We start from the raw sequence: 15731 nt of genomic DNA on the forward strand, positions 1-15731 counted from the left end.
AAACCTAATTATTATATTTAAAATATTCTAATTAAAATTTGATAAAAAAATAAAAGCAACCTCGAACATACAATCTTCACTCTTACACATATTAAAATATACTTGATATATTAAAAAATCTAATCCAAAATCAATTAAGAATTTTCGAAAAATACAAATAAAGCGAGGATGGACAGAAAGAGAATCTATTCTGCAATTTAATAAGGAAGGGAAGTGGGGAAGGAGGGAAAAGAATAAAACAAAGAAGAAAAGGAAAAGTAAAGATGTCGGACAAATTGCAGAATAAAGCGGGTGGCATCGTCATAGTCAGATGGAGTAACAGTAAAACACAGGCATATGAAGGAGTAAGTAGCAGGAAGGCACAGGCATTGCTCAATGTGTTTCAACATGAATGGGGGAGGAGTTATTACGATTATATTGTGTGTAATTATTATGTCTTCATCTGCTCAGAAGCCAGGTAAATTGCAACATTTCTTTACTCATCATATCACAGTTTATTTCAGAACAGATAAGGGGATTATTTACGCTACTCCGTAATATTTCATGTTACTATTAGCCACATCTGTATTCTAGTCCACCTAAACAATCTCGTAGACTTTTATCTGTATGAGTTTATAGAAAATTGCATTTATTCGGCTGTCGTAAACAGCTGGTGGGTTGTGGTGTTGTGGGGATGTGCAGGTTCCTACGTAAATAGTATTGATTGCAAAACACTGGCCGAAAATGTTCTTTCTCTGTATTCTGATAACCATTAACACTAGAATCACACGTAATAGTGTATCACCAAAATGAAATTAATTTTGACAGAACAACACATTCTTAATATTCAAATTGCTAGCCTATTTAACAGTTTCTACATGCATTCATCCTATCATTGTTGCCCATCTAATTACGCACATTTTTTTTGATTGTATAAAATTGTGTTCTTTGGCCAGCTTAGCTTGCTTTTGGGGAGGCCAGCATCGTGAATATTGTAGGGCCTTTTAGTTTCTCTCAAGCTCTCCAAACATGTTCGACCTGGATGCAATCTTAGAGTCGTTGCAAGAGTTTGTTCATATAGCTAATCTCAAACTCACACTTGTGGGTGATATTGATCACAAATAGGAGCAGCAATGTCAACCAATTGCCAATGCACTCTGCATCAAATACTGTTTACTTTTCAGAAGTGTATAACAGACAATTGAGTGAGACAGTATTGAAATTTTATAACAAAATATTCACTTGCTAATCAGTTTCATTCAGAGCTTTAAAAGTTGCAAGAAAGTGTGCAATGCCCAACTAATGATAGCACTTTTTATTGAAAATTAGGGTGTATCAGGAAACTTGAACGTTTTGGAGAACACAAAATTTGGCAGAAAACTCAAAATGAGAAAAATGTTTCGATTGGTGAGCCAGTTTAAAACAATCAGATCACCGAGTAAGATAAGTGGAGTTGCAAAAAAAGTTTCGTTCTGTTGTGCTTTTGGGACTGGGGATGGCAGGAAACCTTGAGAACATGTTTCTGGGACGCCAGGGGACAGAGGCCTTTTTATAGTAGGAGACAGCAATTAGAAAATTAGCGCAAACATTAAAAAGTTTTAAATTATTCTTTAATGGCACTCATCACATTAATTGTAAAACCATGGTCCATAGACTACATATCACTTAACGCAAGAGTTGAATTGAGAATTGACATATGAATCAACACACAACTTGAGAAATTTAATGTTTTTCATTTCCATTACACATACTCTAATATAACAAATACAACGAAAGACCCAAAGGCTAGCTACAGCAACAAAATAAGAGTATTTTTAGCAGAGTAGATAGTGCAGACAGCTAATAAGTGCTTGACTGCACTTAGTAGAGCACCGAGTATAGATTGATTAACATATTATAATTAAGTATTTTATCATATTGAAAAGATTTTATCATGGATTGCAACCATCAACAAGAACTTCATATGCAGGTGAACTCATTCCCTGTTAGGAAAGCATGAAGCCAGATTCAAACTCTCAATCTATTGCTACTTATCTCTGTTATTTTCTGATTAGCCACTGTTGTTCTATTCCATTATATTCTCGTACTCTACTTTCCTAAGTAAGCTGTAAAGGACACACTAGTCATGCGCCATATACAATGAAGAAGCATTGCAATGCAAACAAACAATTTCTCAGATATATCAAAATATACCTTAAGTTTGGGGTCCTATTGAGAAGGTAAAAGACTTGAAGTTGAATGGCTGGACAGATGTGGATTAAGCTGGTTCAAATAATGATATGATATCTACTTCAGTTTATGTTTTCAGGTTATGATCTAAAATGATTTCTTTGATATAACAGAGGTACTAAGATCTTCTAAAGCAAGATGAAAAGGTTCCAATTATGCCACACACAAAATAGTTTACATTCGAAGAATATTATAACATAAAAAATTCGGAAAATCCTTAGCAACTTCATTGAATGTGATAGTCAAAGCACCAGAAAACAGACAGAGAATTCTATCTGTGCTTAGTATGTGCCATTGTAAAACAGATTGAAAACAAAGAGAGTCAGTTTTATGGTAACATTGAGGTGTCCAAGAAATTAGTTTAATTAAAATGACAAAATTAGTAAATTTAATTAAATATTGTTCAATACTACATCCAATGATAAAAAAAGTTTCAAATTTGAAATCTGACCGTAGAAAGATGGCAAACAGATCTGATTGGGTGAATTACTAAAAATAGATGCTCTCTCCAAGAATCTTAGAACCTAAACCAAAAACATTGAATAACATAGAAAGCCTTGTATGTCTCCTCTGAACTATTTGAAAAATATCCCTCTGAACAAGCTGAATTACTAAAAATGACTCAAACCTAAAAAATTAGCAACAAATGCTCTGCTAGAGAACCTGAAAACACCACCTACCTCAAAGAGTAGGTTTACCATCAGATGCTCCGTCAAAATTGACATTTCTTATACTAGTTTGGCTAGTTTCCACCAAACTGGTTTTGTTTAATTGAATTTACAGACTTCCTCAGTATTGGGATTTCAACTAAGAAACTCTTAAGAAGGCTTAGTTTAAATAATGTTGTAAAGATATTTGATTTTATTGAGCAGTAAATTTGGTGTTGCTGCTCTCTTTTTCACACTAGTACACAGGCATGTGCCCCCAAGTCTATTCCAGGCATCCCTGTGTCCATCACATTTACAGAATGCAGAGATGCTAAAAAGCTTCTCCAAGGCTGTCCCCAACCCCAAAACATTAAACTAACTCAACTATTGGGCACCTCAATGTTATCATAGAATACATTTATTTATCACACCAAGAAGGAACATTGCCCATAATGGTACCAGCTTCAGTCATGGTGAAAGGAAATATGAGCAATTCTTCTCCATTGGAAATACATTATTGAGTAGTCTTATTTGATTTGCAATTCTAAAACAAATCAGAAAGGATCATTTTTTCATGTGTATCGATGCTCAACAACCAAATGTTATTCAGCTTTGGTAATCGATGATACTGGCCATGAGTCCCTTATTCAATTTCAAAGCCATTAATATTCACCTTCAAGGGCCATATAATGCCTTCACCACATAATCAACAACTTTAGTTCTCCAGGTCCAACCCTGCCACAGGAAAGTTATGCTGAATTCCAGAGAGCAGCCAGAATGGGTTATTTAAAAAATATCACTCTTATACTCTACACTTTCAATATTAATTTTACATGAATGAGTTTTTTAATTGAGTGCTCTCATTACATGAAAGTGTTCAACCCAACCCGGGAACATGGTGATAAGGCTTCTCACCACCTCCAAATTGAGAAAAGTAGAAGTTAAAAGCCCAAAGACAAGTGTAAAGAAGGGATTTGTGGGTTTTGCGAGACAGGTGCAATTGAGAATGAATGGCATCTGGGCTTAAGTACAAGATCAGTTTGATGACATCTAGCTTAGTAGAAAATCAGTTTGAAAGAAAACAGCATGCATAGTTTATTCGGGGAGAATAAGATCAACCGAGCTGCTAGTTTGTTTGTCAAGATTCATAGCAAGAGGTCAGAAAGGTATTTGGAGTTAGCTTAGGCTATGATTCCGTGTCCCTTAGAACGTTTGGTCTTGTGGACGTCATTAAAATCCTTCATCCGTTCTACCTTTTGATTTAATAGTTAAATTTTATTAACAAATATAATTTTTATGGGACTTCGAAGGATTACATTCTCAAAATACTAAATATTCACACGTTGATAAAATAATGCAACCGAGAAATTACTTGGTAACGCAACTATAGTAATATCTCCAGCATAATACTGATAAAAAAAATAAAATTTCGACCAAAATAATATCAACCACCAACTCTGCAATTTCAGAAGTTTGATAAACTTCTTTGTGAATCCAGCATGAGATTTCAGAAAGAAACCTCCAATTGTAACTGATTTTTGTCTAATTCTTGAGAAACTACTAAGATTTTCTGTCCTCAGATTTCTTAAACTACAAATCTGGCAGCTCGCAAATTCTCTAAAAGAAAATAATTAAAACCAAGCCTTTTTTGAATGAACCTCTCATAGTTCTTTTATAGCCCATTTTAGCAAGTCTGGACTTTCCTTTTACTTTGCCTCTTGATATTTCCTTCCCTGTGTTTTTTGGTTTCCCATATCTTTTAATTTAATTTGAACATAGGGGAAATTATAATTGACTTTATTAAATTTCAACTTAAATCACCATAAATGTCACCTCAATACTTTATTAAATAATTAGGTTAAGCTGTCATTAAATTTATTATTTTTCAACACCTTAATATTTAATTATTTAATTAAATTCTAAGGTCCAAAAAAAGGGACATTACACTCTATTAATTCTGAGTGGTGACAATAGTATCCTACCCACTAAATATATACAAATCATCTAGAAATCCCTTGAGGTTTCCCACAGATGTCTTCTCAAATGTGTAAGATAATGCATTGGAAGGTAGAAATAATGGGTTGCATAAGCCGAATGGAATTCTATTGTATTATATACCCCCCATCTTCTACTAAAATGATAGTTTTCAATTTGTCCTTGACAATATTTGTCTAGTTGTACCCCAAAAACTTGTCCATAAAGGAATGTACCCTATGGCCTGCAACCTTCTCAAGTATGGTGTTAGTGAATGAGATCATAAATGATTCTTTGATTTCTACTGCAGCCAGGCACCTGAAGTTCATGATGCACATACATCCTAATCTGGTTTGCCTTCTTCTTGAGGGAAATTACAATGGTTGATACCCATTCTAGTTTCTACCTTGAAGCTCATACCTGCATATAACATTTTCTCAATCTCCTCATGCACCTTGGAGGCATAATTTTTGCTCCACTTGTAAGGTTTCTTACGTATGAGTTGTGTATTTGTGACATGGGAAAATTTGTGTACGTAAATTTCTAGCAGTATCCTTTTTAGGTCCTTGTATATCTAGACAAAGGCATCCTTGTACTCCGTGGATATGTTGAATGCAACTAGCTTCAGTATAGGGTTCTGATTGTCGCCAACCAAGACAACCTTCGGATTGTCTTCCTCACCGAGTTTTATCTTCTTATAGTTGGTTTTCCATACTTTACTACCTTGTCTCTTTCAAAATGTTGAGCAAGTGTATCAGCCATCTTTTCCACTTCCTCCTTGTGTTCTTTGTATTTTGGGAGAAAAGTGGCACTCTCTCCATCTCGGTTGACTCCTTCAATCTCCTTGGTTTGTAGCATGTTACATTCAGGGTGGAAGACTTTGTAATCTTCCATCTGCCAGTAGAATTATAAATTTAGAGAGCCAATTTCATCTTCAAAGCAGACTTTGAGCTCAAGGTCCCATTGCTTTCCCCCCTTCATCTGTGCCCCCTTCTCCATCTGAAAACTTTGAATTGGAGGATATTAGTTCCTCTCTCATTGCTTGACTGCTCAAGTCAATGATGTACTTCGTCTAGTCACTCTCAATGGAGTGTATTTTGCTTCCAATTGTGGGTTTCCTTGGAAATAATCAACTATCCTCTCCCAAGAAGCACATCATACACCTTCTTGTCCAATGAGATAACTATGAAATCCTAGAAAAAACTGTGTGCCAATTGTTACCTTTTGTGCTATCAATGTCCCCAACAATTTAATTCCATCTTGGTTGGCACCCATCAAGTGGAAGGTTGGTAGCAAGAGTGTTGGCTTCCCTAGACATTTCTAGGTTTCCTCTAGTAGCACATTGACTCTCAAGCCTCCATTGATGACAGTGTTGGTTACTTTTTTCCCCATTGTTTATGTTTCGACAACGAATGACTTCGTTCAATGGTTACAATGAGCAACATAGGATCAGTGGTCTTCTTATCATTGGATGGTGACTTTGCCATTGGTTCCTCTTATGGCTTACATTAATTTTGGTAAGTGTGTTGTCATTGATTTTATTAGAGATTGTCATTTTTTATTGTGGCATGGCTTTCAGGCCTATCATCTTTACAGGTATAGTTGTTTGCAACACCTACTAATGCAACATGTTCCCTCTGTGGAGGCATTTCGTGATTTTGTTGAAACCCTAGTGCAAACGACCTCACAATCAAAAATCGCTCTACACACTCAGCCCAAACCATGTTTTTGGTACAAACTGCCTTAGAGTCGGCGATTTGTCTACATACTCAGAAACTCCTGGTTTGATACCACTTAATGAAGGGTTCTCCCCTTAATACCACGAAAATAGAGAAACAATAGAATTTTCACAAGAACAAAAAATGGGCTACTTATTATCTCCACAAATATGGAATTATAAATTTTTAGAAATACAATATACAAAGCCACATGGGTGCTATCTTTACAACATTCTTCAAGATAGAGCCACGAACCACCATCTAGAACTACACTAAACAACCTATTGACCTTCCTTATATAGGTAATTTTCCATAGCCCGAGAAGGTTCTAGACATTTAGCCCTAACCCCCGAGGTTGACCAACCCCAAATAAATATTATTTTCTTATTTATTACATAGGGTCGGCTCAAACTATATTTTTAGGTAGCCCAACTTCCGAAGGCCATAACTATCAAACTGTAGATTCGATTTGCAATTATAAGTGCTTTTCAAAAATAACATCTCCTAATCTACAATGCTCAAACATGTAAGTGCCATTAGTTAAGGTTGAACCTCATTCCTGGAGCCTCTAAGGCATTTAAAATTAAGCTCAAATATTTTGTACCAAAAAATTTTAATAACTTCTACAATTTATATGGTATGACAATGTAGCTCCACTGGCAAACTGAAATAACTAAGATGAACCTCCACCTATGAAATCAAAACATTCCAAGCTTGTATGACCCACAAGTAAGTTTCCACAAATAGTAACTTTGTATTGAAGTAGCACTTATTGAAAAGGCAATAACATTATTGTTTTTTTTGGGTGATGCAAGTTGCCCTTACACCCAGGATGCTCCTGCATAAAGTTTTCTAATCATTGTAAATGAGTTGATGCTCATATAAGTAGAGTTGTAGCTCTTGTTGAAGGGGTTCATACTCCTAAAGGTTGGAGCCCTTAAATTGTGTACCTGGTTTAGATTTGTGAGACTGGATTAAGATAGTAGCTCCTAGTAGTCTTTGTGGTGGTGGTTTTTCTCGAGTTGGGTTTCCACGTTACATCTTGTGCATTGTCTCATGTGAGCTATCTTTTATGTCTTGGTTGCAAATATTAAGTTAAAATAAGATGCTTAAAATAAAACTATTAACTACAAACTAAATTGGGTAAAATTCAGCACAATCCTAATTCCTCCCCCCTAGAATTGTCATTGTATTCTACACTAGGTACATTGCTGCCTTCATTTGTAGCCTAGTAATTGTGAGGACTCTCTCATCCTAATCCTCTAAGACCAACTTATTCACTCCCTTTTGCTTTGGAAAGTCAACTACTTCCTAATTTGTAGGTACATACTAGTTGCATGACAAGCCCTTATTAGTTTGATTGTTTTGGCACTCTTGAGAAAAGTGAGCCCATTCATTGCATTGCTTACATTGAATCATTGGTCTTCCCTTCTTGTACAATATTTTGCTTCATGGGCCACTAGTGTAATTGTTTCTATTGTTCCCTTGCCTATTATAGTATCTGCTAGGTGATGCATTGGAAATTGCAAGTGGTTTTGGTGGTATGGATAGTGGAATTGCTTGTTCCCTTTTAATGTAGAGCACTTATATGCTTCTTGTTTTTTAGTTGTACGAACATTCCTTGATGGATTGCCCTGGTACCTAATAAATGTCACAAATGAATTTATTTAAACAAGTTGTTTTTGTGTGATCTTCTACCTTATAGTTGATGCATGATATTTCTCTATTTTCCTTCGAGCTCTCCTTCTTAGCCTTCAATTCCTTCATTATTTGTAGCATTTCCTATTTGAGGCCTTGTACCATCTTTGATTCATTGACACTGTTGCTATCCCTCATACTTTAGTCGTCACTTGCTTTCTACTTTCCTTTTGATGTTTTGTTTTCAATTTCAATACCCATTGCCCATTTATAAGCATTAATGTATGAGAATGGGAGTACCATCTTCATATTCTTTCTTAGGGAGGGAACCAATCCCTCGATGAACCAATTCTTTTTCAACCTTTCAGCTGGCTACTTCTCCATCTTGCCCAACAATTCCTTGACCCTAAAATTGTAAGTTCACACATTTTCATTACTCAATGCTATAAACTTTTGCCTTGATTTCATTATCATTACTTGAATTCTGTTTGGAATGCATTCTTCAACTTTTCCCAATATTTTGTGTTCATATTCCTGCTGTGAGAACCAATCGATGGCTATTCCTCATAACATGGCAAAAGATGACCTTATCCATTAATCCTTATCAATCTAACCACTTACTAACCATATAGTTTCACATGTCTTACAATGTCGCATATGATTCTCCTATCTATTCCCTATGAACTTAACAGTTTTTGCTTGTCAATAGAGGGACTTGTTGGGGGGGTTGCAAATTTTCTAGATTGGTTTTTATTGTTCACCGTGACTTGACTAGAGTACTTCGCTCTTGCCTATGCTCTGGTGCTTCTCTTGCACTCCTAGCCAAATGCAATCCCTCAACACATCCATTATTAGTGTCCTTTGTACTACCTTGGTTACCTTCCTTGTTTTTGAACTCCTCCTCCTTGGGGTCTTTGGCCTAGGCACCCTATTCTTGGTCCTTGTTTTAGATAGGTTTTGGATGTGGTGCATATTGTTTTCAAGTATCTTGGTAACCTTGTTTCCAAGGGTCCTTTCATTTTCTTTGTCTCCTAATTGTACTAATGAGCTACTTGTTGCGGACTTGGTCTTAGAGTCTTCATTTTTTGACATTAGTATGGATTAATTATTTGCTTGGCGTGCAAGATCTTTGTTTACCTCATTGGGCATGGTAGGTCTTTGGCAATTTCCTCCCACTCCATGTACATTGTGTTTTGCCTTCTTTTCTAGGCGGTTTCTATCTTTCCCAACTTTTAAATCAACTATTGCTTCTACTTTTATTTCTTATTAGACTCGATGATTCTTTGTAACAGCTGTAATCTTTCAATTTTATCTTTGATCTAGAGAGATCTTATCACGATTCCCTCTCCCTCCTCTTGGATGTGTACAATATATCTTTTGTTCTTACTTGGCAATATGCGTATTGATTTCTAGAGGTATTGATGCAAGAGAATTCTTGGGTCATTGACAACCTTGCATCACCTCAAAAACATTTCCCTTTCAGTTTTTTGTTTCCTATTTATTTGAACAATTTTTCCTGTTGTTTTGGTTAACAATCAATCTAGTTGGCTTGTTATCTTATGCAATCCTTATGGTGCATCCTAGGCATCGTAGAAAACCTATCTGTTGCTTCACAACTTGTTCCAATGTTTCTAGATAAAATTATCTTAAGTTTGGTCCAATCCTATTCTTTCTTACTTGATCTAACAACCAAGGTGGTGAATTGCAGCTTGAGATGAAGATTCAGAACACCTGATGCTTAATGATGCATTGTTCTATGTTTCTATATGTATGGCAAACTCTTTTGTGTGTTTGCACACATGATGTATCAATGTGGGATGTTCTTATGGATTTAGGTCTTGACCTATCTGTTTGTAATACATTTCCTTTAACTTGGAATTTAATGATCACATAAGTCGACTTGTGGCTGGCGATCTTGCATACAATTAGGGTGGTGGTTCTTGTTTAGAGAGAAGAATTTGTAAGAGCATCTAGGGTGACTAGGGTGTGTAAAAGTCTTAATTTTGAGGAATGATCAATTGCGAGCATGTTAATGAGGACAATGAATGTATCTAACCTGTTAGCAATTGTATATTGACAATGGTGTTCGGGAATAAAGTTTAATTATGTAATATATGCATTTGCAAGCCAACTTGATGATCATCTAGTGATATTTCTTCCATTGGTGTTCAGTTTTATTTGTTTGTTTAGGCATTTCCACTATAGCAACTCTAGCTGCAAGGATTGGACATCTCCTTTGCAGATTCTTTGTCATTGATTGCATCAAGTAGTATCAAAGCAAGATTCTACATTGACAAAGAAGAAGCATTTGGAATCCGCTCTCTGACTTGCAAGCCTTCTTGTTGTAGAGTGGTAGAAGTTGATAATCTAATCTACATCAACGAAAGGCTAGTGCGAGGTGGTAGGAGAATGTTTGGTTGTTAGTGACAAATAGAGCACTAGAGCTTGGAAGAATTGAAGATCACACTTGTGGACTTGGTGGTGGGGTGGTAGAAGATTGGATGTGACCCACAATTGTTAAAGGTTGCACAAGGGAGATTGGTTGGTTGTTAATGTTGGTAGTTTTCTTGGTATCGAACAAACCTAGTTGCTTGAGGCAGATTATTGTTGTTGGTAGATTGCTAGATCAGATTAGGGCAATCAACACTTGTGATAAGACTATCTATCCTGAGGAAATTGAAGATTGACATCCTTGTAAACATGGCCTAGAAGATTGGAGCAGATGATGGAGGAATTCAAAAATGAGATAAGAGCTGAAATCCAAAATGCTCTAACTTGGGCTAGGAGAAATCCTCAAATTGAAGTTGAATTTGATAAAGCTATTGAAGATCCAAAACAAACAGAAGTTAAGATCCCTATAGAAGAAGAAAGACTATTGAAGTGTAATGTCCCCATTTTTGCCAGCATTGGAGTTTCAGGGATTAGCCTATTATTGTGATCCTTGTAGGCTAATTATTGTGAATAGGGTCTTATGAGGCAGTGGCTTGGCTTGGGAGGGTCTTGTCTTCACCACAATTTAATAAGCTATAGGTTGGTCTTCGTTTGGCTCAGATTGGACTTCATTTGGGCTTAGTTTTTTGTACTTATTATTTGTGGTAAGTGGGGTGTTGTTTGAGATGGACCCTTTCTGTTTTTGGAAAGTGCATTTGGTCACATAAAGAAATAATAGGTATGACTCCTATTTTAACATATTTAAATGATGAGTATTTTGGGAGTTATTATATTTTTAGTGGCCAAATTATTATTAAATTATTAAATGTCTTATTATAAAGTTATAATTTAACTTTATAGTTTCACTTAAGTTGAGGGTTGAGTTATCATTGGAAAGAGTCATTTATTAATTAGTTAAGCAAAGTCAAGTGAAAGAGTCTAATGGAAGCTTCTAAATAATGTTGTGTGGTGAAGCTTCTTGAGTGAAGTTACATTTGGCAACAAAAATGGCACTTTGAGGTTTTGAATACAAGCCCATTTGTTGAGAAAAACATGCTTGAATATATATTTGCTTTTGTTGCATTTGTGGCTTTTTTGAAGTTCTGATTTTCAAATCCTTTGTTGAGGTGTAAGTGTTTGATCTGAGGTTTAACTCCATTGCTGAAGTATAGTGGAGATTGGTTTCTTGTGAATTTTGTTCTTGAAGATTGCTCGAAGTCACTGTGGAGGTATAGTGATTTCATTAGGTAAATCTCCTTATAGTGATTCTCTGTAATTGGGAGATTGGACTTATAAATTCTGAGAAATAATTTAGTGTCTTCCATTACTATATTATTGTTTCTTGGAGGACCATTATTCTGAGATTTTGTAAGTGTTGGAAATCTGGTATGTTCTGGGAGGGATTCAGTTTGGACACCAAATATCCTTTGCATTTGGCTTGGTTTTACACTGCTAATATACTTGAGTTTGGAGGTTACTGGAATTCTGCAAACAGGGAGTCCATTGATTGGATTGTGGACACGCAATTTCCCACAATCTAAAAGTCAATCTGCAAGACTGAGTTATTGCTCCTTGGGTGGTTTTTTCCTAATCTGTTGGTGCTTGTATTTGGCGCAGCGCTTAAGCAATTTGGGCAGTGATTGCAGACTCATATCTGCCTACCTGTGAATGCTTAGGTTAGGTGAGTGAATGTTGCAAGTCTAAATGCAATCCTGGGCGTTGGGAAAATTATTACAGTTGGAACTTAATCTAATCAGGCCCGTGTGCAAATACCTAGACAATCATTTTTGCCATTAGTCGCACCTAATTTGGATAAGATGACAATAAGCCTGCAAACATTGTTTTGGAAATTCAACAAGTAGGTACCAAAAACAACTAGTTGTAATTCTTTGTTTTCTGATTGCCAATAAAATTGTTATCTAATAATTGTGTGAGGATTTTCAGAATTATAGTAACTGATTGGAATTACCTATTGTTAATTCAGAAATTCATATTAGTGTTTTCTACTTTCAGCAATACATGTGAATTTTCATGACATTGCAATGGCCTGCAAGGTTACAATACCAAACCCACTATATTTTGGTAACTAGCTTTGTCATGGTATAAGATTTTTGCTTGTATATATCCAATTTCTTGAGGATTGGTATTTTAAGATAGAAGAGAAGCTGCAATTTTAAAGCAATTGAAGACATATTCCTTCGATTAGATGTTGTGAGCTGGTCAGGGTTATCACAATAGTATCAGAGTGGTTTCCTGCCAGCCTGCAGGAATTGGGCTTAGTTTGATTGGTGCTTTGTTTTGGAGATTTGGTTTTCAGCATTATGGATAGTGACAAGAGTTTTGGTATTCATTATACCCACAAAGGGCGTACTTCTCCACTTGGAGAATTTGAGAAATGGGGTATTGTGAAACAGTTGGATGAACTAGTGAATGAACTGAATCAAAATCACAAATAGATGATTCAACTAATTTCAAACCTAAGATTTGAGTAGAGCATGATATCGCTCTTTTGAAGAGCAAAATGTGATGATATAGTTGTGGTTACAGATGTGTTGGACATTTCTTATGAGACAACGCATGAGGTGGGAATAGTTGTGGTGGAATGTGATGAGAATTCATGTCATGTTGAGTCAGATGATGTTGTTGTTGGCATGAGTTCCAAGGATCATGTATTTGATGGCGATGCAACGATAGTGGAAGTAGGAGCATGCAAGGATTTTGTTATATCAGCAACCATTTTTGTGTCGATTGAGCCATCTAGCGAGGAGTTTAGCAGTATGCATGCAGTGGCTGTAGATGTATGCCCTGATGATAGTACACATGTCATTGATGATGAGGTGAGTGGTGTAGAGGAAGAGTCATGTCATAGTTCAGATCAGTACAGTGGTGAGGTTCACTTCATGGACAATCCTATGTTTGACATCGATGCAACATTGTCTTATGACAATCCATTGTTTGAGGTTTATTTGATCACTCAGTTGAGTGGAGTTAGACTCAATTTTCATCATTTGTAGATTCGGTTCAGTTTTCTGTTGCGATAGTTGGTGATGTTCCTGTGTCCACATATTTGACATGGCTACACCTATTGTTGATACAATTGGCATAAGTACATATGGTTCTCTAGTAGCTACGTCTTTTTCAAGGATTGTTGGTGATGATTAGGATTCCATCCAATATATTTTATGTGGGTGGAAATAGGGAAGAAGAGGATGCATAGATCTTCTATAGAGTTGCCTTCCGGTGACATTCTGACTTCTATATCATCAACACAAGTTTTGGGTGCTATGTTGTAGGACATGTGGTTGGTCCTGATGATGTTGGTTTGCAGTTGGTTCAATGTCGAAAAGGATGTCATACACTTCTTCATTTGGGATCTAGGTGAAGGTTGGAGTTCACAATGTTGCTAGATTGCTTGAGGACAAGCGATCTTAGGGAGGGAGGACTGTAATGTCCCCATTTTTGCTAGCATTAAAAATTTCAGGGATTAACCTATTATTGTTATCCCTGTAGGCTAATTATTGTGGATAGAGGGTCTTCTGAGGCAGTGGCTTGGCTTGGGAGGGTCTTGTATTCTCCACAATTTAGTGAGCTATAAGTTGGTCTTTGTTTGGCTCAGATTGGACTTAGTTTGGGCTTAGTTTTGTGTACTTACTATTTGTGGTAAGTGGAGTGTTGATTGAGATGGAACCTTTCTATTTTTGGAAAGTGCATTGTTACATGGAGAAATAATAGGTATGACTCCTATTTCAAACAACATATTTAACTGATGAGTATTTTGGGAGTTACTATATTTTTAGTGGCCAAATTATTATTAAATTATTAAACGGCTAATTATAAAGTTATAATTTCACTTAAATTGAGGGTTGAGTTATCATTGGAAAGAGTCATTTATTAATTAGTTACACAAAGTCAAGTGAAAGAGTCTAGTGGAAGCTTTTAATTAATGTTGTGTAGTGAAGCTTCTTGAGTGAAATTACATTTTGGCAAAAAAATGGGCATTTTGAGGTTATAAATACAAGCCCATTTGATGAGAAAAACACGCTTGAATATATATTTGTTTTTGTTGCCTTTGTGGCTTTTCTGAGGTTGTGATTTTCAAATCCCTAGCTGAGGTACAAGCGTTTGATCTAAGGTTTTGTTCCATTGCTGAAGTATAGTGGAGATTAGTTTCTTGTGAATTTTGTTCCTCAACATTGCTTGAAGTCACTACTGAGCTATAGTGATTTCATTAGGTAAATCTCCTTGCAGTGATTATCTGTGACTGGGAGATTGGACTTATAAATTCTAAGAAATAATTTAGTGTCTTCTATTATTGTATTACTGTTTCTTGGAGGACCGTTATTTTGAGATTTCGAAAGTGTTGGAAATCTGGTATGTTCTGGGGTTGTCTTTGAATGTATTTACAATGATAATCAAGGCGCCTAAGGGATTTAGTTTAGACACCAAATATCCTTTGCATTTGGCTTGGCTTTTGTCAAAAACGGTTTTTCATAACAAAATAAATACTACCAACGAATCACTAAATTCCTTTTCATGGGACATTAACTGTTTTTAACTATCAACGATTAACTGAAATAACCAAGTTCAACTGAGATAACTATATCAATGATCAATTGAAACAATGATCAATTGTAATAACTATAATAATGATTAACTGAAAATAACTGTAACATTGATCAACTGAAATAACTATAATAACAATTAACTAAAAATAATTGTACCAATGATCAACTGAAATAACTATAATAACTATTAACTGAAATAACTGTATCAATGATCAACTGTAATAACTATAATAACGATTAACTGAAATAACTGTATCAATTATCAACTGGAATAACTGGAATAACGATTTACTATCTTTCCCTACATACAAGTAAATTAAATGCTTAACATGAAAAGAATAAGAACATACAAGTAATATCTGGTGAGTCTTTAGTTGGTTGTGCAAGCCTTGGCTTTCGGTAAGAGGAGAAGCATTGACTTAGGCTTAACCTTCCAACCTCGGACCATACTTATCCCCATAAAATCTATTGAATTAGAAAGGCCCTCCCTACCTCGAGATTGGGCTTGGGATACTTTTAGTCCAACCACCTGAGCATTCCGATGTTTAGAA

At 35.8% G+C, this 15731-nt stretch overlaps 1 protein-coding gene and 1 long non-coding RNA gene across 5 annotated transcripts in view; one reads left to right on the top strand and one right to left on the bottom strand.

Annotated features, from left to right (window-relative positions):
- Positions 1–210: 210 nt before the first annotated feature.
- LOC149562071 (Leucine-rich repeat protein kinase family protein) overlaps positions 211–15731 on the top strand; it is a 127940-nt gene continuing 112419 nt past the window's right edge. Inside the window, exon 1 of one of the 2 annotated variants that reach the window (XM_089825603.1) lies at positions 211–457. In XM_089825603.1, coding sequence (XP_089681729.1) covers positions 376–457 — 82 coding nt within the window. In that variant the 5' untranslated portion in view covers positions 211–375. The remainder of the gene's footprint in view (positions 458–15731) is intronic. The other variant, XM_089825606.1, reaches the window with a different exon arrangement.
- The window catches only part of LOC149562072 (uncharacterized), a 126918-nt gene continuing 111959 nt past the window's right edge, over positions 773–15731 (bottom strand). For 2 of the 3 annotated variants that reach the window (XR_016363890.1, XR_016363892.1), the window contains exon 6: positions 2817–3590. This is a non-coding gene — a long non-coding RNA (uncharacterized LOC149562072). Of the gene's footprint in view, positions 1137–2816; positions 3591–15731 lie in introns of those variants that run through there. The other variant, XR_016363891.1, reaches the window with a different exon arrangement.

The sequence above is a fragment of the Cupressus sempervirens genome, chromosome 4, assembly GCF_028749045.1.
Source record: "Cupressus sempervirens isolate cs-2001-9-10 chromosome 4, ASM2874904v1, whole genome shotgun sequence".
In the NCBI taxonomy this organism is placed as follows: domain Eukaryota; kingdom Viridiplantae; phylum Streptophyta; class Pinopsida; order Cupressales; family Cupressaceae; genus Cupressus; species Cupressus sempervirens.